The following is a 22,562-nucleotide window of genomic DNA, read 5'->3' on the forward strand; positions in this document are numbered from 1 at the left end:
GCGGTCGTCGGCCGTCACCGTCTTTTAAAAAGAACAGCGCTGGTTTCAGTGAGGGAGGACGTACCTGCTGGTCTTTATTGAGGGCCAAACAGGCACAGGACACAACCAGCTGCACCACAAACACCAAGAAGAGGATGATCATGTACTGGGGCATGGGTTGAGGACACAGGAACAAGAGCTAGCTGACAAACAAGGAGAGCGGTGTAGAAAAAGGATACAAAGAAGAGGAGGACCTGGTGGTGCCTCAGGGCGCCACACAGGCCCACGAAGGCCACCACAAACAGGAAGATGCCCACGCCGATGACCACCGCCACCACGCGGATGCTGGAGACCAAGTCGAACCATTTCCCCCACGCCGCCGCGCCCACCAGCAGCAGGCTCACCAGCTAAGGTAGGAACATTTCACAAAATGGAAGTGGAGCCTCGGTTAGTGCTTTCTTCATCAAACGCTGGCAGTTGCAACTTTCTTTGGCTCCATTTTGGGTTATTGAGGTGACAAACTATACCTTTAAGAAATAACATTCATCGTTTATACATATATACAATAATCCCTGATTTATCGTGGTTAATTGGTTCCAGACCGTGATAAGTGAATTTACGCCAAGTAGGATTCCTTATTTATAAATGGAATATTTTTATAGTTAAAGCATAGAAAGCCTGTTTACAACCTTATAAATACAGGTTTTTCAATATTATTGGAGCCCCCTAGACATGAAATAACACCCCCATAGTCACCTTTACACTTATATTACCCAATATAGTTGATGAGAAAATATGCCATTTAAAACACAACTTGTGCTTGTGTGTTACTATAAACGTGTTCCTTAGGGGACCTCAAAGAGAGGCGGGCAGGAAGTGACAACAGGAGTTCAGAGTTGAGTTTGAGTTTCAGCTTTGGTGGGTGACGGCCGCAACAGTAGCCCATGCTTTTGTTAGGGATTACTGCTCCTGTCGTGAGATCATTCAAACCTGCAACGAAAGCCTGTTACGGTGATCAAGTCTGGCGCTTGTGTGTCTCACCCAACATTACAGTAACATTACTGACACCTAGTGACCAGTGTAGAATACTACATATCACAATGTCTTTGAATGCGCCATGTTAATGCCTTATATTTGTGTTTTAGCTCATTTAGTCATTTTTATGCTTGGAAATGCTTATCTTTCTGGCTTTCTAGAACAGATTAATTGGATTTGCATTGTTTCTTATTCGGTTAGTGTACGTTTCAGTTCGTGAGACCTCCTTGGATTAAAGTTGCAACCCAAGGTTCCACTGTACTTTGACCGTCCCGTGTGGCTAAATAATGCAACTTCATACCTCTAAACGTAATTCTCATGTTCTGAAAGTATAAATCTAAGCTAATAAAAAGACAAATTATGACAAAAATGCAATGTCTAAAGTCTTAGTGCAGACTGTTTCAAGTATATATCCATATTAGAAGAAATGGTACTCAATTACACATACTTAGGGCTTAAAACTGTTCATTCAAAAGACTACTGTCCTTCCAGCTCAAGTAAAAATGAAAGCACGTCTTCCTACGAAACCTACCAACTGCAACTACACACGTTTTCATTTTACACAGAAATAGACAGCAGGAGAAATAATCCAATCAATTACCTTACTTAAAATACATGCTTTGTCACAGCTTGGATCTTGGCTGAAAAGAGGTCAACATCCTACTTTCAAAAAACGACAGGACGTTTCACACAAACACATCTACAAAAACTAATCAGTGTCGTAAAGATCTGTTATGTCTCCAACGCAAGGGGGAAGGTGACTTATTTCTAAAGTCTTTAGCTACATTCTGAACAGCAAAAACAGCAAATACATCACAGCGGTGTGATGTATTCCATTGTAATTTATATGCTTGTTCCAATTAAATTAAACCATTACCAATGAAAGGTGTACTTACCACATAGAGTAAATTTAGTGCGCAAAGTGAATTTTTGGTGCAAATGAATCCTCCACAAACCATTTCTGCGATCAGGAGACCGTCCGTCACACAATGAAGACTTGTTCACCTGTATATTTTTTTTTTAACCTGGTCAGGTGCGTGGCCATACTTCCGGTTTGAGATGACACGCGACATAGTTTCCTGTCGTTTTATAAATTCATTTTTGTGAACCAATCATTCTAAATGGCTTCTGGTTGCAAAATGTTTTAAAAGTCGGGGGTTTTATTGTGCGTCTTGATCTTCGATTTCCTGTTTCATTTTGAGAAAGACAGATGTAATGTTGTCGAACAGCGCCCTCGTGTGGCCGCGAACAAGTAGCGGACTGCTCGCAATGTGATTTCACGTGGGAATTTAGCACTTCTTTGTACTAATCACGAAAAACAAATGTTGTTAAATTAGGACTGTTGTACCATTTGGATTCTTTGCCAAACGTTTTAGTAGTGTAGCGTCAGGAGTATTGTGTAGTTCTGAGCTGCTATTCAGGGTATGGGCTGCCGGGGGCAGTAAGTAAAGTACATGATAAGTTAGAGCGACAACGTGCCTTGTTAGTTGTACAACAAGACACATAGGAAGTGTTTGCATCTGCTGTACGGTTGTTGTTGTTTTTTACTTTTGTTAGACGCGGTTTTCACCGCGAAAGAAAGGGACAGTTTATGTTATTGTTAGCTATTTTTTGTGACGCCCTCATTTTGTATCCCACAGAATGTGTTATTTTGAAGGCCGGAAGTACTGTTGTGTGTGTTGGGGTCACGTGATAGAAGCAGTGTTGCCGATTTGGCGGTTTTGTAGCAACATCTGGCGACATTCCAACCCCACTTGATGACATGTTTTCTCAAAAGCGGCTAGCGACAAATCTAGCGACTTTTTCTGGCGTCGTTGGGGTGTTTTCTGGTGAAAGCACGTATTGTTTTGCATTTTTGTGTTCTCACTAAGCAACAGCGGGTGCCGTTGGCAGGTGAGCCCCGCCCAAAGGCAGTCACAAGCCAGCAGTGGCGCTTCCCCGGCACACTGCCTGGATAAAAGAGGGGGATATTTTATAATTAGTGTATTGCTACTTGTTATTTGTAAAATGAAGTGGATTATTTTACAATTCTTGCGGTAAATGTTAGTTAATTGATAAACTAACTGATAAACTGCTATTACATACATTCACCAGAAGAGTGTGCTGCTCGGGAACCACACTTGAGTCATGTTAATGTGAGCCATAGAATAAACACACAAATAATCTCCTATTCACTGTTCAATTGTGCTAATTTGAAGAGTTCTCTTTAGCCTTTGTAATGAAGGTGTTTTTTTTACACACCTTTTTGTCTACGAGGTTGTGCTTTTTTCCTATAGCATTTTACAACATTAAATTCAAAATAGACGATGGTGTCATCCAGCGACTTCTAGGACAGCCGATAGCTACTTTTCGTACTGCAAAGTTGGCAACAGTGGCTGCATGGTTGTTGTTTTTTTTTTCAGAAAAAAACTGTAGTTAGACGTGTTTTTGCATCTGCCTGCAGATTTATTTATTTACGTCAGGGACAATTTATGTTATAAACATTTTAATGTAAATTCTGTATGCAAAAATGAGCCAGTGGCTCATTTCCATCTTTATTCCTTGACAGCAGGTTGAAGTTAAGAGCATTTGACATAAAAGAAAAGAAGAAGAAAAAACAGTCATCAATTAGGTATAAAGGTGCACTTGACATACCCGTGAGTTTGATGAGACATAAAATGTGTTTCAATGCTAATAAAAGGCTGAGCCATGCCAGTCGTTTATTATTCAGCCAATATCACAATATTGCTTAGTCTCGGTTAACTGTACATATTGGAAGGCACACACACAACCTTAAAAATGTGTGGTCACAACAATGAAAAAAGCCAAATGTATATTTATTTACCACTTTGTGAGTTTTTCCGATGGATGACATGAGCCACTCGCCGCCAGGCTGCCAGAAGCATCAAATCAAACATTCACCACTTGCGTTGTTTTGCATCACACCCTCAAAAAGAAGAACTTACAGTTTTAAGTGTGTTCGTCCCACCCGCACTTTGGTTTCATTTCTGGCCAAGAAGCACGAGCTCAAGCCGCAGCGGTTTGACGTTTTGGTGGCTGGGATGAAGTGAAACACTTTTCGATGATGGCAGAAGAAGAGCTGAATTATGTGACAGTCAAGTTCAAGTCTCACAGTGAGTCATTTGTGGACATGTTTGAGTGTGTTGTCGTTTGAGGATGCGAGGTCAACTAAGACGACCAACTCTCTCTCTCTCTCTCTCTCTCCAAACTGTAAAATGCATGTATGATGTTAATGAGCGTCAGTAAAAGTCCTCTTTGGTGATGTTTGACCCACAAAAACGAGACAAAACATTGAGTGTAGTCATTATACTGTAACTAAAGCTATATTTTTGCTATTTCCAGATAGCCTCGGCGATGCAGTCATCTATGAAGATGTGAGGAGCAACTCGGGGCCATGGGCACCACGTGAAGTCATACAAGGTTTTGGAACGTTTGGGCTTTTTGTCTCTCCTCTGAAAGCACAACAGAAAGCTGCTGCACATCCCACTCCTGTCCACCGGGTGGCAGCAGTTTGAATTTAAGTTAGCTGAACTCGAATGAAAGTATTAGACGCAGTGGTCAGCACGATGCTTGAATTAAAAAAAAAAATCAATGTATATTTTTAATGTGTCTGTTTCTTCCAGAGAAGCCCAGTGATGTGGAGGAGATCTACGATGACGTGAGGACAAAGGAGAAGACGTGCGGTCTGCGACGCACCTTCCAAGGTTCTTTGCACGCGGCCAACACGCAGGATACTGGTGACAGGATACTGGTTTCGTGTAGGAAATCATGAAAATAGAAATAATCTGCTGCACACGGGAGACCTATAAAGTAACATTTTAACTGTCGTGCAAGTGTAAAAAGAAGTTAACCTCCAATAAGATCAAACATTAGAACAATAAACAACTCGTTTTTAACCTTAATTACGAAAGATGTAGCCATAATGCTAACATGAACAAGGCATTCACTTTTTTTTTGTGTAAAAAGACGTTAACCACTGACAATATCAAACGTTAGAACAATGAAACACTCCGTCTTGACTTTAATTATGAATAATCTCGGGCCCAGATTCCCAAAGTGGGGCACGCGTACCCCCACGGGTACACCAATTCTCACGGGGGTGCGTGAATAAAAATGAAAAACAATTAGCACCTCACACTCAAGATTACAAGTGCGCCTGAACGCCTCACGCAGAAAGGTGACGGGGCATGAAGTTCATTGCTCTGTGTGCGTCATATAGACAAATAAGTACGTTTGATGGATATTTTGGGCATTAAGTGTTTAAATCTTGAAGATTTGGCTTATGGTGGTGTTCCAATCCCCGCACGGCGCAGCGGTGAAAACCTGTCACTGTGCGTGGGGAGTCCCCCCCGAAAATGAGGCTTCATCGTTGGTTGTATGTATTTTTGTACTTCGGATGCTGCTTTATCATGATTGTTAAACTTTCCCATTCAATTTGGTGTTAACTGAATAAGCAGACTTAAACCGCAGCCATCTTGAGAGGATAAAAAACCGAAAAGTTTATTTTTCGTCCTTTCTTAACGATGCTTTCTTTTGGGACAAGTGTCACACAAAAAGCCAAACACGCGCAGTTAATGGTCTGCGGCAGTTCAAACAAGGTTTTGGCAGCAATGTATTTTAAATCCAATGTTTTTTGTTCAAATTGTGACCGTTTGACCTTAGGGCCGGGGTGACCAAACCTTTTTACATCGAGGGACGTATGTTGGGGCACAATTTTAATGTTTTTCATTGAGTAAAAAAATAAATGCTCGGAAGTTAACCTTATTAACGGAAAAACAAGCATCAATGTCACACCTTTTCCCAATTGTGTTGTGTTTTCTTGTAATTTGTATTTTTAGAATTAAAAAAAAGCACTTGGGACACTTCTGCTTTAGTGGTTCCACTGTTTTGCTGCCAAACTTTCACTTTCTTCTCTCCTGATAGACAATGTGGAGAAGGTTGCTCTTCACACACCTCTAAACCTGGCGGCAGCGGGCCTGGGCATCGTCTGCGTCATCCTGATGTCCGTCATTGTCGCTCTCACCCTCCACTGTAAGTGTGCCTGCCCGCGGGGCCTCCCATTCACTGAACACCTCCTGAGAGCGACAGTAAAGCGTCTCCCTCCTCTTGACCTCAGTGAACGGTGTCATGTCGGCGCAGCAGCAAGAGAATGCCAACCTGACAGCTGAGAACCAGCAGCTGTTGGCCCAGGTGGCCCAGCTGCAGGGGAGGGCTCAGGGGCTGACCAGAGAGCGAGACAGCCTCAACTGGACCATGGGCGTCATCCTGGAGTACAATGTTTTTCCTGTGATGAACCACTGCTCCAAAAAAGGTGAGCAAATTCGAGGTGTTTTAACAGAAACGATGTGCGGGAGGTAAACAAACCAGCTGATATCACCGATCATCATTAAAGTCATTGAGTGAAGTGATGGGATGAACATCACACTGGGTTTCAGACCTCCACATTGGTCACATCCACACACACATATACGAATACATACATACATACATACATACATATATATATATATATATATATATATATATATATATACACACACACACACACACACACACACACACACACACACACACACAAATACATATAATATGTATTGAAAAACTGAAAACACCTGCAACCACAATCACAACGTGGGGACAAAGCCCAAACGGATAGCAATCAAGAACAAGAGATGGCAAATAAAGAGTAAACATGTATATAAAGTATAAATGACATAGTAAAATAAATAAAACAAATCAGTGCATTCCAAATTCAGTTAATGAAAGGTCTTAATAGTCTTACAGCTTTAGGGTTTACAACAGAGCAACTACTGTACAGTATTAGTATTTCCAAGCTGTAAACGCAACGTCATCACGTCATCAAAATGCGCGCACTTGGGTTTGTTGTCATGGCACCGGCAAGCCGAAAGTTAGCGCTTGTCAGAGTGGCATTTATGTGACTTAAAAAGGAAATGAAAGTAGGAAGAAGAGTAAAAGGGACACATTTGGAGATGCAACGGTTACAAACAACGGTTTTAACTTTACAGATGCCTTTAACGTTAGATTTAGCCGGCTAGCATAACCACCGCGGAACGCGTTGGAAGTCACGCCAGGCATGCTGTCTTCCCATTGGTTGATTCGCTGACAGAGATCGGAGCTAAACAGAAAGACAGACACAACTCTGAGATGCTTTTTCTGTATCTCCGACACTGCTTGATCTTAACGGTCATGTTTGTCCACGTCCTTCTGTGACGATCCGGGTTTTTGAGCCAATTGTACAATACTGTCAACCACTGTTACTATTTAGACATATAAATAAAACCCTCAATGGCGACGTAATACTGATCCTTCTTTTGGAGTGTCGCACAAAAAAGCCAAAGAGTAAACAAAACGTAGTTAATCAGCGTCAATCAGCTGAGGCTTTGTTTCCCAAAATATTTTGGTGAATGAACTGTAAACTGAATTGTACGATCTTTGGGAGGTTCCACAGTAATGTAAGCGTTCCTTGTGTGGATGGACTCGTCTCCCTCTAGTTTTAGCGCTGTGTAAACCATGCATGGAAGGATGGAAGCTGTTCCACTCCAAGTGCTACCTCTTCGTCCAGTCAGAATATTACTATGACTGGAAGACCTGGCAGGGAAGCGTGGACGAATGCAGGCAAAGAAACGCAGACCTGCTGATGATTCACTCCCAAGAAGAACAGGTAAGATTGATGTTATTTATATGTTATTTTGTTAATAAGTCTCATATTATGCTGTTTTTTTTTTGTTTTTTTTTTACCAATTTGAAATAAGTGTCAGAGGTGCCACAATAGTGTATTGGAAGTGCGTTGTCCAGAATCTAGCCTTGCTGCTGGAATTTAGACAGGTTAAAAATGCTTTTAGTAAGCACCGGGCTTTTAAAACGTGCAGAGAAGCCTGCTGTTGTCTTTTACAAAGCTGTCCTCCGTCAAGTGGTGGGCGTATACACGGGGTGGGGACATCAATATTTCCAATTCAAAATGTATTTGTGGTGGCCTGCCACGAATATATTTTACCTACAGTAGATGGCATCGTAACGCTGCTGCTTAACACATGTCCGGGAATAAGATGTAGCAGGAGGATCAGTGTTGCCAACTTTGTCGCTATATTTGGTGACCATTCAGACCACTCCAGAAAAAGAGACTAGCAACAAATCGAGCAACTTTTTCTGATCTTGTCAGACACTTTTGGAAAGTCCAGCATGAAGGCACGTGTTGCTCTTCTCAACGAGCAGCGGGTCCTGCTGTCAGCCGCTGCCCCAAATCAAAGCGCTCGCAGGCGGTTCCGTCTTGTTAAGTAAAAGAATGACAAAGAAGCAACAGAAGAAAGTTCAGTGGTGTTTGGTTTGCTTTTTGTGTGTGTGTGTTTTCAAACTTGTTGTTTCCCACAGCGTCCAAAAAAAAAGTCTTCAAAAGCATGCGTTTGAACGCCTCTTCTGTAAAAAGTAAAGCAAAGAAGTGAGAGAGATTAGATTTATCTCAGGTTTTGTGTTCATAAACAGGCTCTAGGGACACATATTACTGTTGGAACATCTTTAAAAAGTCACTTTGACATCGTGAGGGACCTTTTCATACTAGAATGTTCCGATCCAATCTTAGGGATCGGGCTTGGATGCCGATCCGCTGTATTTTGAAGATCGGATAACATCGGCTTCCGCCACGAGATCGGGCCGATCCGGTTGCCGTACAACATTCATAACTCTGGGCCACACTCCAACATGGTAGGTCCGGTGCCCCTCAAAGCTGGTTGCCACTCGACTCCCACCACCCGCAAGAAGAAAACGCAAAACACCACCACGCTGACATGTGCGCAGTGTATCTTGGTGAAATTAGTTTCACGTTGGACGTCAGATATTCGACTCTGTAGGTACAGTGGTAGTTCCCCCCTCACTGTGTCTGGACTGTGGTGTCATGGTGCGGGGAACTCGCACGGGAAGTGCCGCTGTAACCGCTGGTTGTGTATACTAGGGACTGTCAATAAATTCTTATTGCGTTGAAGAGAGTTTGTTTAAAAAAATTATATATTCTAAATCACACCACAAATTGATCTATGACCATGTCAAATGATTATTCCTACCCTCAAAGTATTTTGCAGGGCAATTTTATCTTTGATTGGATGGGCTTTCATTGGATCTTTTATTGGATTAAGGATCTGACTCAGAGGTTTGTTATTTTCGCAACCATATTCACTTCCACAAATTCATGTTTGTAACAAAAGCTTGTTATTAAAAACAACAACAAAAAAAGATCGGTACCGGATCGGCGAGACTATTAAAAAAAATCGGATTTGATCAGAAGCCAAAACTGTGGCTCGAGACATCCCTATTTAATACATTAGTTTCACTTTTAAGGGGTTCTACTGTAGTATTGACACCTAACGAGGATCCTTCATAGCTTAAAAGTGCACCTTGTCCAGGTGCGGTACTATACAATATGGTAAGTATGTCCTTATGAGTCTGTCATCTGCATGGCGTGGCCAATTCAGGAGTTCGTCACAAACCACACGAGGAAATACAACGACGACCGGCACGGTTACTGGATGGGCCTGAGCAAGAACGAAAAGACGAACCAATGGGAGTGGCTCCACGGAAGGAACCTGACAGTGATGTAAGCACCCACGCGCAGCGATCATTCATTCATCCATCCATACATTTGAAACCAATTTAATACAAAACATGTCAGTTATCAATTTGTCTGTCCTGAATAGGTTCTGGAGAGCCCAACAATTCACCAGCAGAACCAACTGTGCTTTGACTCGGCCATCCGACTCGCTGGTGAACTGGAGTAAAGAAAGCTGTGAGATGAGGAATCGCTTTATTTGCCAAACCAACGCCTTGTTCAAACTAGATTAGGAATAAATGCATTTGAATGCTCCACAAAGATAGCAGTATTGGCGATGTGACGCTAGTTAGCCCGCAAGCGGCTCACCGGAACACACTCTGGCTAAATCGAGTTAAGTAGCTAGCGAGCGAGCTAAATCTAGCTCGGTCGCAACTGTGATGAAGCGGTCAGCTGGAAAAACATCCAATTTTCAAACTGACAAACTAGTACAGCACAACCTCGGTTTTCGTTATTCATTTGTTCCAGAAGGTTTGACGAAAACTGAAAACAGGGGCAAACTTTCCCAGAGGAGATCACGTAAATCCAATGGCTCTGTTCCAGACACCCAAAAATATGAAAACACACATTTTATAGTGAATTAATATTGTTTTACATGCAGGAAACAATGCAACATACTGTAATTATGTATGAGGAATGAGGAATATGAGGAATTTTGTTGTCCTATAATTAAGTCAAAAATATGCCTATTTATGCAAATGTGTAATTTAAATTTTTTGCCTAAATTAAGCATTTTCAAGCATAAGAATGGCTAAATGAAGTAAAATTAAAATATAAGGCATTTGGAAGACACATTTGAAGATGTTGTGACATGTAGTATTCCACACTGGTCACTAGGTGTCAGTAATGTTACTGTAATGTTGGTTGAGACACACAAGCACCAGACTTGATCCGCGGAACAACAGACTTTTATTGCAGGTTTGAATGATCTCACAACAGGCACAATAATCCCTAACACGGGCTCCCATTGCGTCCGTATCCTACGCCAAGCTAAAAACTCTGAACCCCCGATGTCACTTCCTGCCCGAAACACATTTACAGCAACACACATGAGCACAAGTCATTTGTCTTATTTTTTCGTATTATTGGGTAATACAAGTCTAAAGGTGACTATAGGGGTGTTATTTCATGTCTAGAGGGCTCTAATAATGTTAAAACCCGTATTTAGAAGGTCAATGGCGGGTTATTCAACGGTCACACTCAATAGTGGGTCAGAAATGCGTAGGGTGCTTAATTTCACGATACAGTGCAGTACACGGCCAATGGACTAGTGTGTAACGTGCAATAGTCTTCTTTTTCTAAGAAAATCGAATCGCACAAAAACTGGGGAACACGAAAACCGAGATTTCACTGTAATTATTTTTTATAACTAGGGCTGACCGATAATATTGAGCAATCGTCAACGCTTTTAGACCGAAATTGTTTGCAATGTTTCATGGCCACTGAGGATTTTCGTCATCAGTTGATGAGACAGGATGTTGTTGTTTTTCAGGTATTCTTACAATTTCCAACTTCCTCTATTTCATGGTCGTGTGTGCCCTACTTTGGGACGTCGCTTCCGAGAAGCTGACGGTTGTGTAATCTGTGACCAGTTATGAGTTGCACAATCCCTCTTTTTTTTGCAGCTGGGGTGCTGTGTCGTAATTTAAGGCTGTCAAGTTAAATGTTGAAGTGAAGGAAGGGATCTATCAGTGTTTGTTCACAGCCCTCCTCATGGAACATCAACCACTCAATTCAGTCAGTTGACAGGCAAAAGACAGTTGACAAGTTTAGACTTTTAATTTGTGTAATCATATCACTCTACATGTCCTCGGTCTTCCAGGTTAAAACGTTATAATGCTGACAAGCCATACTGTGGGTAAAATTTCAAAAAAAGAATCAGTCCATGCTTTATTCAAGGGGGTGTCCAAACCTTTTCCACTGGAAGGACGTGGGAGCCACTTTGATTGGCTTCACATTCAATACACGCTCCAATCAATCCAATTGTTATTTTTGCAATATAATTGGCTTTTTAAAGGGCTTTAACATACTCTAAAACTTAGCAAATCTTGCAAGGATATGTATGCTGGCAAAAATATACATTTTTTGGGCTTCCAATACACCTGTACTGTAAGATACACAGGTCTGCTATTCTTGGGCGGATTTGGGCCATCGTCATCGAAATCTTTCATTGTTATCTATGTAATCTTCTAACGCTGGCCTTATTTCCCGTATTTTCCGGACTGCAAATCGCACTTTTTTTCATGTTTTGGCTGGTGCTGCGACTTATATGTTTTGTTTTTTTCCACACCGACAGCCACGAGAGGGCGCTCTAGGCTTGTGTGCCAGTATCTGCTAGTCCCATCACTCCTGTGCCACTGAAAATGTACAATGTAAACATCAACTTATAAAGACAACTGAAAGGCTGAAGACAAACGCCCCCAAAAAGAAAATCATATTCTGCAGATTACAAGCTGCAAGTAAACTAGTTTAGGCTCGAGTGATCTGAGTAAATGTTAGTGTTACGTTAACAGACACCTATTTAGCCTGTTGTTCTCCATTTTGTTACTATAATTAGCCTTTTTAAGATGAAATGTCTGTTCTTGGTCCCTGATTTTGTCAAATTAATTCCCCCCCAGTCCAGTGCAACATGGTTTTTTCTTCTTCATTGAGCATTTATGGCTGGTGCGACTTGTAGTCTGGAAAATACGGTAATTTGTTGACTGTGCCAAGGGCCGTTAAAAACAAACTGCGGGCCACACTTTGGACACCTCTGTAATCTGTAGTGAATGAAGATGGTGATTGGCTAGCATTTGGAGCACAAATGCTAACTTATCAGTGAAATAAGGACATCACGTATTTTTCATGTCTCAATATATCCGTAATAAAACGCATGGATCGTTGACCAAAAGGCAAAATCGGGCACAATGAAGATGATTAAGACCTTACAGCAATCCAAGTCCACTATGTAGCCAAGAGATGCTGTGGTTGCCAGCTTGGTCATTATTAAAAGGTAGATCAGTCATTACGCAAAAAACAGACAGTTCTTTTGTGAAAATAATCTGCTGTGCAGTTCTGAGGTCCTTTTAGCAATCATGATCCCAATTACCAGAGGAACACATTTGTTCCTGGACTTCAACCTTCTGCAGCCTACAGGCTCTGGCACCACCTCCAGGAGAACTGTACTGCAAAGTTGATTTTATTGCATGCGTGTTCAGTCGGGCTGCATGACTCGAACTGATCCCGATTCTCTGGGACAAATTAAAAAAAAACAGTGTCATCATCTTGTTCTGTTTGGGAGAACCAGGACAATGGTCCCTCTGCCGTTCTTCATGGAGGGTTTTGGAAGGACAGTTGTTTTTTTTTTTTTTTTAAAAATAGAAATGATTAGAAAGACTGGAAATAATACATCAAGTCAAAAGTAAGGATGTCCCGATCCACGTTTTTGCTTCCTATCCCGATCATTAAAAAAAAAAAAAAAAAAGATACGCTTTTGTTACGAACATGAATTTGTGGAATTGAATGTGGTTATGAAAATAGCTCTTCAAAGCAACCAAAGTATTGCTGAATTGACTTTACTACACAGCAGGGGGTCAGGTCCTAAATCCAATAAATGCTCAAATTGGGAAAAAATGACGGACGCAGATATTATCCGATCTTCCAAATACCGAGGATGGGATCGGGACATCCTAGTCAAAAGCATGACATGCTGACAAAAGAAAAGTCAATTCATTGATGCGATTGCTCCTCCAATGCGCTGATGATAGTGGCCAGTGAGGCTCACTAGAGGATGAGGAGGAACTGTTGGGTGAACGAGTCCTTGAGTGAAATGGCAGGGTTTGCGATGCAGCTCGTTAAGTAACCTTTTTTAAATTTAGAAATGAGACGGGCTTTTTGTGTGAAGCCTTGGTGTTTAAAATGGCAGCAGAGTGTGAAGTCAAAGTGTGGTCACAAAGGACGTTTGTTTCTTTGTCTGTGAGGATCATCACAAGGTTTCTGTCCAGCATCTCGCTCGACGGTTTCCATGTCGGAACATCGAGTGCAGGTTGTTGTTTCAGAGTGATGCAGATGATTGGATGTGATGGACACGATCAGGTCCTAAAGAGTCGAGTCTCTGGACTTTTGTCCTCAGTCACAACAGAACACTTCAGGAGCTACGCTACTCTTTTAGCTACGGTACTCTTTGGACTTTTTCTTCTTTGGTGGAGGTGTCTGCTCGCTGATGTTTGAGTCCAAACATCTTTTCTCCTTTTTGCTCTTTTTGTTTTTCTTCAGCGGCTGCTCTTCTTCTGCAGGTTGACTCTGCAGTCTCTCCTCCTCCTTCTCCTGCCCTGTGCTTCTTTCTGCACTTTTAAACTCTCCGTTTTTCTTCTTCTTCCTCTTCTGTTTCCTCTGTGTTTGTGTGTCGCTGTGTTCTACACAGGAGACTTCCTCCTTCTTGTCCTCAGCGCAGCAGTCGGTCCTTTTCTCTGTGCTTGCCTCCTTTTTCTTTTTCTTCTTTTTGAGTTGAACGTTGGGCGTTTCCGACGCCTCCTGGCCATTTATTGCTTCGGTCTTCTCCTTGGACGACTTCTTTTTTTTCTTCTTGCTCTGAGGCTCCTCGACCACGTGGTTTGGCCTCTCCTCTATGGTCTTCTTGCCGTACTTGGCCATGAACTCTGCCTCCTGCTGCTCCAGCCTGGCTAGCTTAGCGCTCATGGTCAAACCGTGTCTGGCGCCTCTTCAAACACACAAGAGTGCCACCGTAAATAACAACTTCCTGTTTTATTCTGAAATACCCTTGCACAGAAGATGTGTTTGCACTTACTTGTGAGCAGTGCGTCCTCCACAAGCCTTCATGAGCTCACAGTCAGACAGCCTGCAAACAAGTTCAAACACTCTTCATGTTGGCAAAATAGTGAAACTTTGCACGCCGGCGTTCTTCCCACTTCTACTGGGTTAAACAGGAAGTCCGTTTAGTGTGAGCACTGCTGCCACCTCGCTGGAGGCTTATGTATGTATGTATGTTGTTCAAGTGTGAATACCATGCATGAAGACACAGATACTGAAAGACCCCACTGCCTTAATCCCCACCTGTGATGATGATGTAGCGTGACAACCCCAGCCTTCACTAATCAGACCCTGCAGGATTTCCCAATGTTGCAATCGCGCCCGTTCTTGCTAACTCAACCAATCCCCGCAACTTCCCTGCACATTTTGGCCAATCGTTGTTTTCACTAATGGCGCTCAAATGGGCACTTCAGCTGTCTAACCCAGGGGTCAGCAACCCTCTTATCCTTCTGCTGTGGCTCCAGTTGGTTGATGCGTCTGTGTAGTCACTACAGCGTCTCCTCCTTTCAAAGTCCTGCATTGGAGATGGGCATGTGCTCAGGGCAGCGTTTTCTGGTGAGAAAACTATTTTGCTTGTTAGCTTCCTACAATGGTAACTAAAGCAACATGAAGAGCGTTGCTGGAACTGAAGCCAATCGATGTGTTCCAACACGAATATGGATCCGAAATCAGTGGAGAAGGATGAAGAAAAATGACTAATTGCCAGGTGGCAAGAGGTGTGGCTAGTCACTCCTCCAGGAAGACAGAAAAAGAAAGGGACAATACACAAAGCAAACTACATGTAGTATCACCTTCCGTTTAGTGGTCAAATAGGTTTTGTGGCTCCAAGTGGGTTTTAATTTGGTAGAAACGGGCCCCAAACGGCTATTTTGATGCAAAAGGTTGCCGACCCCTGGTTTAACTGGTGTCCCTGCTCAATTGCTGTCAATGTTGAATATGCAAAAAGCATATTTTGCCTACATTTGTTGAAATCCTGTGCTTTTTGGGGTAAAGGTTACAAAGCTCACATAAAACACAGCTAGCCAATTTGTGAAATCACAAGATGATGCAAAAAACTTTGAGATCAGGCATTTTACAGCACAACAAGTTATATATTTTAAGAAAAAACTGCGTCTCGGCTTTGTGATTATAGGTGGAAAAGCCTATTATTATTATTATTATTATTACTACTACTATCAATGTAACGGATGCCAGCCCGTGAGGCTGCGCGAGTGTACATTGGTAAACCTCACTCTCTCTGCCTTGAGAGCTGCGCTGAACACGCGGCCGACAGTCCTGGCTTTTGGCCGTGTGGTCAGCGCGCTCGTCTCTCATCGCGAATGTCATGTGTTTGAGCCCCGGTGCGGGCAGTGCGAAGCAGGGCGGGTTACATCAACTTTACCATTTCAACTTTCTTCTTGTAAATTTTCTTCTCATAATTATGACTTTGCTCCCATCGAATCTTGACTTTATTCTCATAAAATTACTGCCATTTTTTCTATTTCTGCTGTTTTTTCGCCAACTATTTCGACTTTCTTCTCGTAATTATGACTTTATTCCCATAATTTTTTGATTTTATTCTCATAACTTTTACGCAACCTAATTTTACCAAAATTACAACTTTGCTATTTTGTTTCTTTAATATTTCCACTTTTTGCTACTAAAATTACATTATTTTTCCCTCATAATATTATGTTATTTTCTTAAAATTAAGACCGTTTCTTGTTAGATTCCACCTTTTTTTTCCTCAATATTTAGACTTTTTTTTTTTTTTTTTTAAAAAGGAAATTCGATCCTTATTTTTCCATTTTTGCTGTAGTCTGGGTTTTTTTTGTACCACAGGCCAATAAAAAACAGCCGTGTGCCTCACTTTGGACACCCCTGAAGTAGACTAGCAGACGACATTTTGCCTCCCTTGCGCTTTGGCGAGACAGAAATGAGCGCTCACTGTGTGGTGCTGGACAGATCCAGCTTCTGCTCGTCGTCCTCGTCTGAGCTGCTGCTGCCATCGCTGGACTTTGAAGACTTGACCTCCGGCCGCTCCTGACCCGACAGCAGTGTGGCCGACTAAAGAAAGGACAGATATTCATCATCATCGTGTCTTCCGTCTGCAACCATTGCTGTTACCTTGACAAAGCATCCATAGAGTTTGGCTTTTGCCAGTGTGGCCTGGCGGGGTTTCTTGTTTGAAATCATGCCGACTTCTTCCCCGTCCTCTGATGTCTTCTTCAACACGATGCCATCCTGCACCAAACAGAAGACCACACGGTCAATCACCCGATGCCGTCTTTGTCCAGCTCACAATAACGGGAAGGTAGTTTAACTTTACTTCACCACAGAACATCTTGGAAGACCTCATCTTAAAGTGTATGTATGCAGGAACAAAACCTGTTTGTATACCGAGAACCTCCTGTATGTGTGTCATGTTTGGAGAGCAAAGAAAAGATTGCGTGATGGTGGAGGGTCTCCCAAAGAAGTACCAACCCGATCAGACTCCACTTGCAGGCTGGACGAGGCCTTGTTGAAGACGTGATCCCACCAGTGGAAGGTGAACTGCTCTCCTTCCTTGTGGCCGACCTGGCACAACACACAGCCCAGGTCAGAAGACACCGTCCACGCTCAAGACAACATTAACAACACGTTTGTGTATGCATCATCCAGCACTCACCCCTCCCTTGTCACATTTCACTTTCACCTTGATGGCTTCCGCTATGCCGTTCTCCTCGCGCCCCAGTCCTTTGCCTGCTTGCACAGCACACGTGAAGCTTTAGTGGCTAAAATATGATGCAATGAGCCGATATAAAATATCTCACCGTGTTTCCACCCGTGACGCTTAAGTTGCTTTTCAGCAAACCTCAAGCCATGTCCTTTGTCTTGCACCACCTCTGCCATCTACACGAAGCAAGTTTTATTGAGAATTATTGAGCAAAACAACATTTTTATTCAAGGCCAACTTATGCAAACGTGTCTCATTTGAAAAACGTCCAAGTGACTACTGCTAGTCGTCAAGGAACACAGACACTGAGTTGGGTGCTTTAAATTTCAACTGTAGTTTACCAGCTTCCTTCATCACTGTCCTTATAGTTTATTTTAGTCAACGTATTTTAATTCGTGTCTAGTACGTACCGGGCATATTTTAATAGAGTTACCTATTGAGATGTTGCTGACTGACAATAAAAATTAAAAAAAGGCCAAACATGGACCTTTGGTAACAACAGCATTAGTTACGCGCTTAGGGCTATCAGCACAAAATGGACACAATACAGAATGCTAACTCTTTTTAAAACTCTTAGTTCGCATTTCATCCAAGCATTGTAGAACCAAAGAAGCAAAGTGGTGCAAAAAAGCAGCATTCACACCTTAGTAGAAGTCTGACACGCGGAATCAATAGGAGGCTGCCATGACACCGGAAATACGCCACGGTCTGTGCACATTATGTACTTCCGGGTTTTACCCTCCTTCCACCCACATTTGATGAATCCGCTCACGTTTGCGTTCCAGTTTCCAAACACAATTATATTGAAATTTTTGTGCCATTTTTTACGCAGTTTCGGTAGCAAAAGAATCAAGATCGAACATCTCCATTCAAAAAGTTTGCTCCTCATCGGCACTTTAGTCAGTCAATATCTTTCATTTGTATGCGCTCGTGCCGTAAAAGAAATAAATTGTGTTTTCGTAGGTAAAATGTTTACTATTGGTAGAGTTGACGATATTATGGATGGTAGTATAGAAGTGAACACTAGATGGCAGTATTAGTCACTTAAATAATGACCTCTCGTCTTGTTCTTGTATCTCAACAGCTTTTCAAGCGTAAACTTTCATTTTCTTGACAGGAACCCTTTGGAGTCCAGGTGAAAGAATCTATCTTGCCTCGAATGATTTCCTTTTTTTAGTATTTTAGAACCTCACGTGTGCATTAATTTAACAAGGAACCCTTCTTGTCACTTAGAATGCAAATATAAAATGTATAATTAAAAAGCTCATCATTTACAAAACAGCAAAGTTAAATGTATTGACATACTTGTTGCGTTTCGCTTTGAATGTCAGAAAAACGATGGCTTGATATGGTTTTTGGGGGGTTAAAAATATGGTTATAACTGTGTTTTGTCTGGAGACGTTTTCGTCACACTGCATCATAGCACCTTTTGTTTTGAGCTAGTCAGTGGATAGGATGCTAAGAGGCTAAACCGTCAACGCATTGACCCTAAACACGATCTAGCTTAGCGGCTCGCATCCAGCACCCCTGAATCTGAATTCTTCGTCTTGGCGAGACATTTTGGACAACTGTGTGCTTCCAACTCTGCAGGAACATTTTGGTGAAGGCTCGTTTTTGTTCCCAGTGCATATAAATTCCAAGTAATAATACTAATTGGGCATTGCTTTTGAGTCAGTGTGATATTTTCCATTTCAAGAGTTCAGTGTAATACAGAATGTTGCAGCTTTACTCTATCACGGCCATGGCCTATTATTAGTAAAACAAAATTTATATTTAAGCAAGTTCTATGTAATTTTGCCTAAATTAAGCATTTGTAGTCATACAAATGGCTAAATGGAGTGAATTACAAATACCGTATAAGGCATTCAGAGGACGAATTCAAAGATGTTGTGTATGAAATATTCTACACTGGTCACTAGGGGGCAGTAAGGTTACTGTAGTGTAGTAAGACGCACAAGCACCAGACCGAAACAACAGGTTTTTATTGCAGCTTTGAATGCTCTCACTAGTGATGTGTGGATTGACACTGAAATATTGATACTTACGATACCAGCTCTTCATGCTCTAGAATTAATTCTCAAATCAAAATATCGATACTTTTGATGCTTTAGTCATTTGAGATATCGTTTGTCTGAAACGTTCGTCTTTTGAAACGATGACCGATCGTAAGCGGAGCCGTGTGTGAATCGGGAATCAAGTTTTCATTCTTATAGTAGTGCTTAATAATTAATCATTTATTTGAATGGTTTTATTATTTTACATCATTTTCTTTTTTTAATTGTTTAAGATACCATTTTGACATATTTTACATGATTTACTTACATTAATTCTAAATGTATTCAAATAATAATAAAATGAATGAAATGTCTTGTATTCTGAATGCTATGATCTGAAATACACTACTTTTTAAAAATGTACCAGATCAGTGAGGTGAATTTGCACATAGTATCGGATCGGTATCACCAATACCAGCCTGAATTTTAGTCAGTATTTGATCGGTGGTATCGCACATCACTAGATCTCACGGCAGACACAATAATCCCGAACATGCGTTGCTGTTGCGGCCGTAACCCCTGTCAGGCTAAAACTCTAACTCTGAACCCCCGACATCACATCATGAATTCAGTGCCAGAACAGCACCAGAACCCATTTACAGCAACACACAAGCACGGGTTATTTACGTCTTAAATGGCTTATTTTCTAAAGGTGACTATAGGGGTGTTATTTCATCTCTAGAGGGCTCTAATAATGTTAAAAAACGTATTTAGAAGATCATAAACAGGTTTCCTATGCTAGGAATCCTACTTCACGGAAGTTCACTTATCACGGTCGGGTGTGTAACCAATTAAGCGCGATTGCCGTACTGCCTAATGGGCCAGCCGGCTCTGTTTGAAGTTATTGTGCCGCGGCTGTGAAACATTCAGATTTCAAATAAGTCGGTGTTGAGTGTGTACAGGAAATAGTTTCACCTCTTCTCTCCTGCTGTTGCTGCTGCTAGTTTCCTCCCGAGTGAGGATGTCCTCGTCCTGCTTTGCGAGAGGGAGGTCTTTATCTGTGTCAGCAGGAGGACGCGAACGGCGGGTGCTTGTGCAGGAGCAGCTGCTTATCAAGGCCGAGCGGCCCGGCCTTCTGTTAGGGAGGAAACAAGTCCAGCTGTTGTCGAGCGACGGTTTCATGTGAACTCTCGGAGGAGCCCAACGCAGCTGAGAGCTGCAAAGATAGATGTGGCTCATCGGACGCAACATTAGGTCCTGTGATTGACTGGCGACCAGTCCTGGGTGTACCCCGCCTCTCAAAGTCAGCTGGGATAGGCTCCAGCTCACGTATGACCCTATGAAGGTTCTTATATTTTGTCACCCTTGTTTATTTATTGCCTTTCTTTTTGCGTTGGACCTCATTGCAGTTGTACCTAATGACGTCCAGCTCGTAATTTCTTCCTGTTTTTTAAAGAGAACTTTGATTTAGTTTACTCAAAAAAACCCATGTTACCACCCACCCATCTATCTGAAGACCAAAAACGCCCCCTTTTGTCCCACCCCCTCTCTTTCCCCCCTCCCTCGCTGCTGTCACAGTTTTTCCACTTTGCTTGGACTTGACGACCCTCCCCCCCATTATTTTTGGGATGACTCTTTCCTCTCCAGTTCTCCTCTCACAACCTCCGACCCGCTTTGTGCAACAAGATCCGTGCAAACTTTTTGTTATTCATATATTTTAAAAAAGCTTTTTCTTTCTTTTTCTCTTTTTTGGTGGTGGGGCGTCTTTGGAGAGATTCTGGACTGCGGGACCACCCAGAGACCACCAGCAGGACTTCTCTGCTGCCGGCAAGGTGAGTAAAGATGTCTTTTTGTGGCGTTCTGATGGGTCAGGGGTGTACAAACTTTTTCCAGCTAAACTATCTGAACAAAACATCTTAGAGCTTACAGGGAAATTGGTGTAATGTAAAATAATACATCTCATTAATAATTTTCTTTTTAAAATATACAGACAGGGCCAATAAAAAATGGGCCCGTGCCGCACTTTGGACACCCCTGGACTAATAGAACTGGCTGATGTACTGTATTTCCATGTGCTTTGTTTTTTCATCCATTCTGACTTTGATAAGGTAATTGTTGTCAAATTTGGATTGACACAGTGCTGAACAGTACCGGGGGCTGTTTGTAATATTTTGGTGAACGTATTTAACATTATTCGCGGGGCAAATCATTTGTAAACATCTCAAATTTATAAATCAGCGTTTTTCATACTGGACTCTTGCATTGTTAGCTTGTGCAGGTGTATACATGCAGCAGTATGGTAGCTCAAGGCTGGTAATGATTTTGCTTGCTATGGACAATAAAGCGCACGTTTACATTTGCACGATTCGACGTGTCCGAAACGGAGTAGGAAGAAGCAGAAGCCTTCTCCATGTCTCAGCGGTTCATTCACTTCCTGTGTTTAGATGGATGTTACTACAGTCAAACCTTGGTTTTCGTATGCCCCAGTTTTCATATGATTTGGTTTTCGTCTGAAATTTTTGGCAAAAAGGTTTTCGTTTGCATGTAACAAACATGTCAGTTTGCCCTGTACTCTTTCCTTCCGAAGAATCGAGTGTCCAAACGGCATCCTATGCTTTGCTGACTCACTGTCACTGCTAAATAACCCGCCATGGGGCCAAAGTAAGCTGCAAGTGGCAGCAATTTGATAAAGAAGGTTAGCAACACTATTGCATTCCATCTGGCCAGGATGTGCGGGGAGTCCCCATCAACAATAAGTTCCATCCATTCCTCGTTTAGAATTATTTCACATTGTTTTCTGTACGTAAAAAACTATAATTATTCTCCATAAAATGTGTTTTTGTTGATATTTTTGGGTGTCCAGAGCGGATTCATTGGATTTACATTATTTCCTTTGGGAAAAATTGCTTCGGGTTTTGTGGGTTTCGTTTTTTGTCGAACCCAGGGGTGCCCAAACTTTTTCCACCGAGGGCGGCACACTGAAAAATCAAAGGACGCGGGGGCCCCTATGATATTTGACATTTTGTAAACCACTCCATGTTATATGTATTTAAAGAAAAAACAGCCTCCGTCTGAAGCTTTGTGTTCTAGGTGACGGAACGTATTATTAATAGAAACCTTTTCTCAGTTTTCAATTTTTTTTGCTTAAAATATTTTTAAAATAAATATTTCAACTATATTCTAGTGAATCTTTTTTCTCATAATATTATGACTTGGTCCCAAAATGAGTTCATTCTCGTAATATAACTGATTTCCAACATAATTTTCATTCTTTGTTTTTATTTTTCATGATAGCACGACTTCTTTTTTCTTTGATATGTCAACTTTATGCATCTTAAATATAGTTTTGCCTTATATTAAGGGTTTATTGATGTAAAATTGACTTTTTTTCCTTAAAGATTGCCACTTTTTTCTGAATATTAGAACTTTATTC

The 22,562-nt window shown here is 41.8% G+C and overlaps 4 protein-coding genes across 9 annotated transcripts in view; 2 read left to right on the forward strand and 2 right to left on the reverse strand.

Annotated features, from left to right (window-relative positions):
• The window catches only part of LOC129184815 (tetraspanin-13-like), a 3,911-nt gene extending 1,732 nt beyond the window's left edge, over positions 1–2,179 (reverse strand). The window contains exons 1-3 of one of the 2 annotated variants that reach the window (XM_054781168.1): positions 1,911–2,179; positions 219–386; positions 65–145 (exon numbers count right to left, since the gene is read on the reverse strand). In XM_054781168.1, coding sequence (XP_054637143.1) covers positions 65–145; positions 219–386; positions 1,911–1,973 — 312 coding nt within the window. In that variant the 5' untranslated portion in view covers positions 1,974–2,179. The remainder of the gene's footprint in view (positions 1–64; positions 146–218; positions 387–1,910) is intronic. The other variant, XM_054781167.1, reaches the window with a different exon arrangement.
• The window catches only part of LOC129184813 (oxidized low-density lipoprotein receptor 1-like), a 12,405-nt gene extending 2,561 nt beyond the window's left edge, over positions 1–9,844 (forward strand). Inside the window, exons 1-7 of the mRNA XM_054781165.1 lie at positions 1–4,127; positions 4,357–4,434; positions 4,638–4,718; positions 5,938–6,045; positions 6,131–6,325; positions 7,527–7,696; positions 9,498–9,844. The exon at positions 1–4,127 is cut by the window's left edge and continues 2,561 nt beyond it. Of these exons, the coding sequence (XP_054637140.1) occupies positions 4,076–4,127; positions 4,357–4,434; positions 4,638–4,718; positions 5,938–6,045; positions 6,131–6,325; positions 7,527–7,696; positions 9,498–9,623 (810 nt within the window). The 5' untranslated portion in view covers positions 1–4,075 and the 3' untranslated portion in view covers positions 9,624–9,844. The remainder of the gene's footprint in view (positions 4,128–4,356; positions 4,435–4,637; positions 4,719–5,937; positions 6,046–6,130; positions 6,326–7,526; positions 7,697–9,497) is intronic.
• Positions 9,845–9,870: 26 nt separating this feature from the next.
• pear1 (platelet endothelial aggregation receptor 1) overlaps positions 9,871–22,562 on the forward strand; it is a 68,545-nt gene continuing 55,853 nt past the window's right edge. For 2 of the 5 annotated variants that reach the window (XM_054781159.1, XM_054781157.1), the window contains exon 1: positions 9,871–20,961. The gene's annotated coding sequence lies outside the window, so the exon portion shown is untranslated. The remainder of the gene's footprint in view (positions 20,962–22,562) is intronic. The other 3 variants (XM_054781155.1, XM_054781158.1, XM_054781154.1) reach the window with 3 other exon arrangements.
• Positions 11,392–17,832, reverse strand: gpatch4 (G patch domain containing 4). Its single transcript, XM_054781164.1, has 8 exons — positions 17,779–17,832; positions 17,233–17,311; positions 17,088–17,161; positions 16,904–16,996; positions 16,547–16,663; positions 16,368–16,486; positions 14,418–14,468; positions 11,392–14,330 (listed from the first exon to the last, which is right to left on the reverse strand). Exons 2-8 carry the CDS (start codon positions 17,309–17,311, stop codon positions 13,778–13,780), a joined length of 1,086 nt encoding a protein of 361 aa, XP_054637139.1. The 5' UTR covers positions 17,779–17,832; the 3' UTR covers positions 11,392–13,777.

Source organism: Dunckerocampus dactyliophorus, chromosome 7 (genome assembly GCF_027744805.1).
Source record: "Dunckerocampus dactyliophorus isolate RoL2022-P2 chromosome 7, RoL_Ddac_1.1, whole genome shotgun sequence".
In the NCBI taxonomy this organism is placed as follows: domain Eukaryota; kingdom Metazoa; phylum Chordata; class Actinopteri; order Syngnathiformes; family Syngnathidae; genus Dunckerocampus; species Dunckerocampus dactyliophorus.

What these genes read in the sequence shown, in the direction of transcription:
- gpatch4 (XM_054781164.1), bottom strand. Translation starts at nt 17,311, where the DNA reads ATGGCAGAGGTGGTGCAAGACAAAGGACATGGCTTGAGGTTTGCTGAA. An exon ending in TCTATGGATGCTTTGTCAAG is followed by an intron (nt 16,487 to 16,546) that starts GTAACAGCAATG and finishes TCCTTTCTTTAG; the next exon opens with TCGGCCACACTGCTGTCGGG. An exon ending in GATCTGTCCAGCACCACACA is followed by an intron (nt 14,469 to 16,367) that starts GTGAGCGCTCAT and finishes ACTTGTTTGCAG; the next exon opens with GCTGTCTGACTGTGAGCTCA.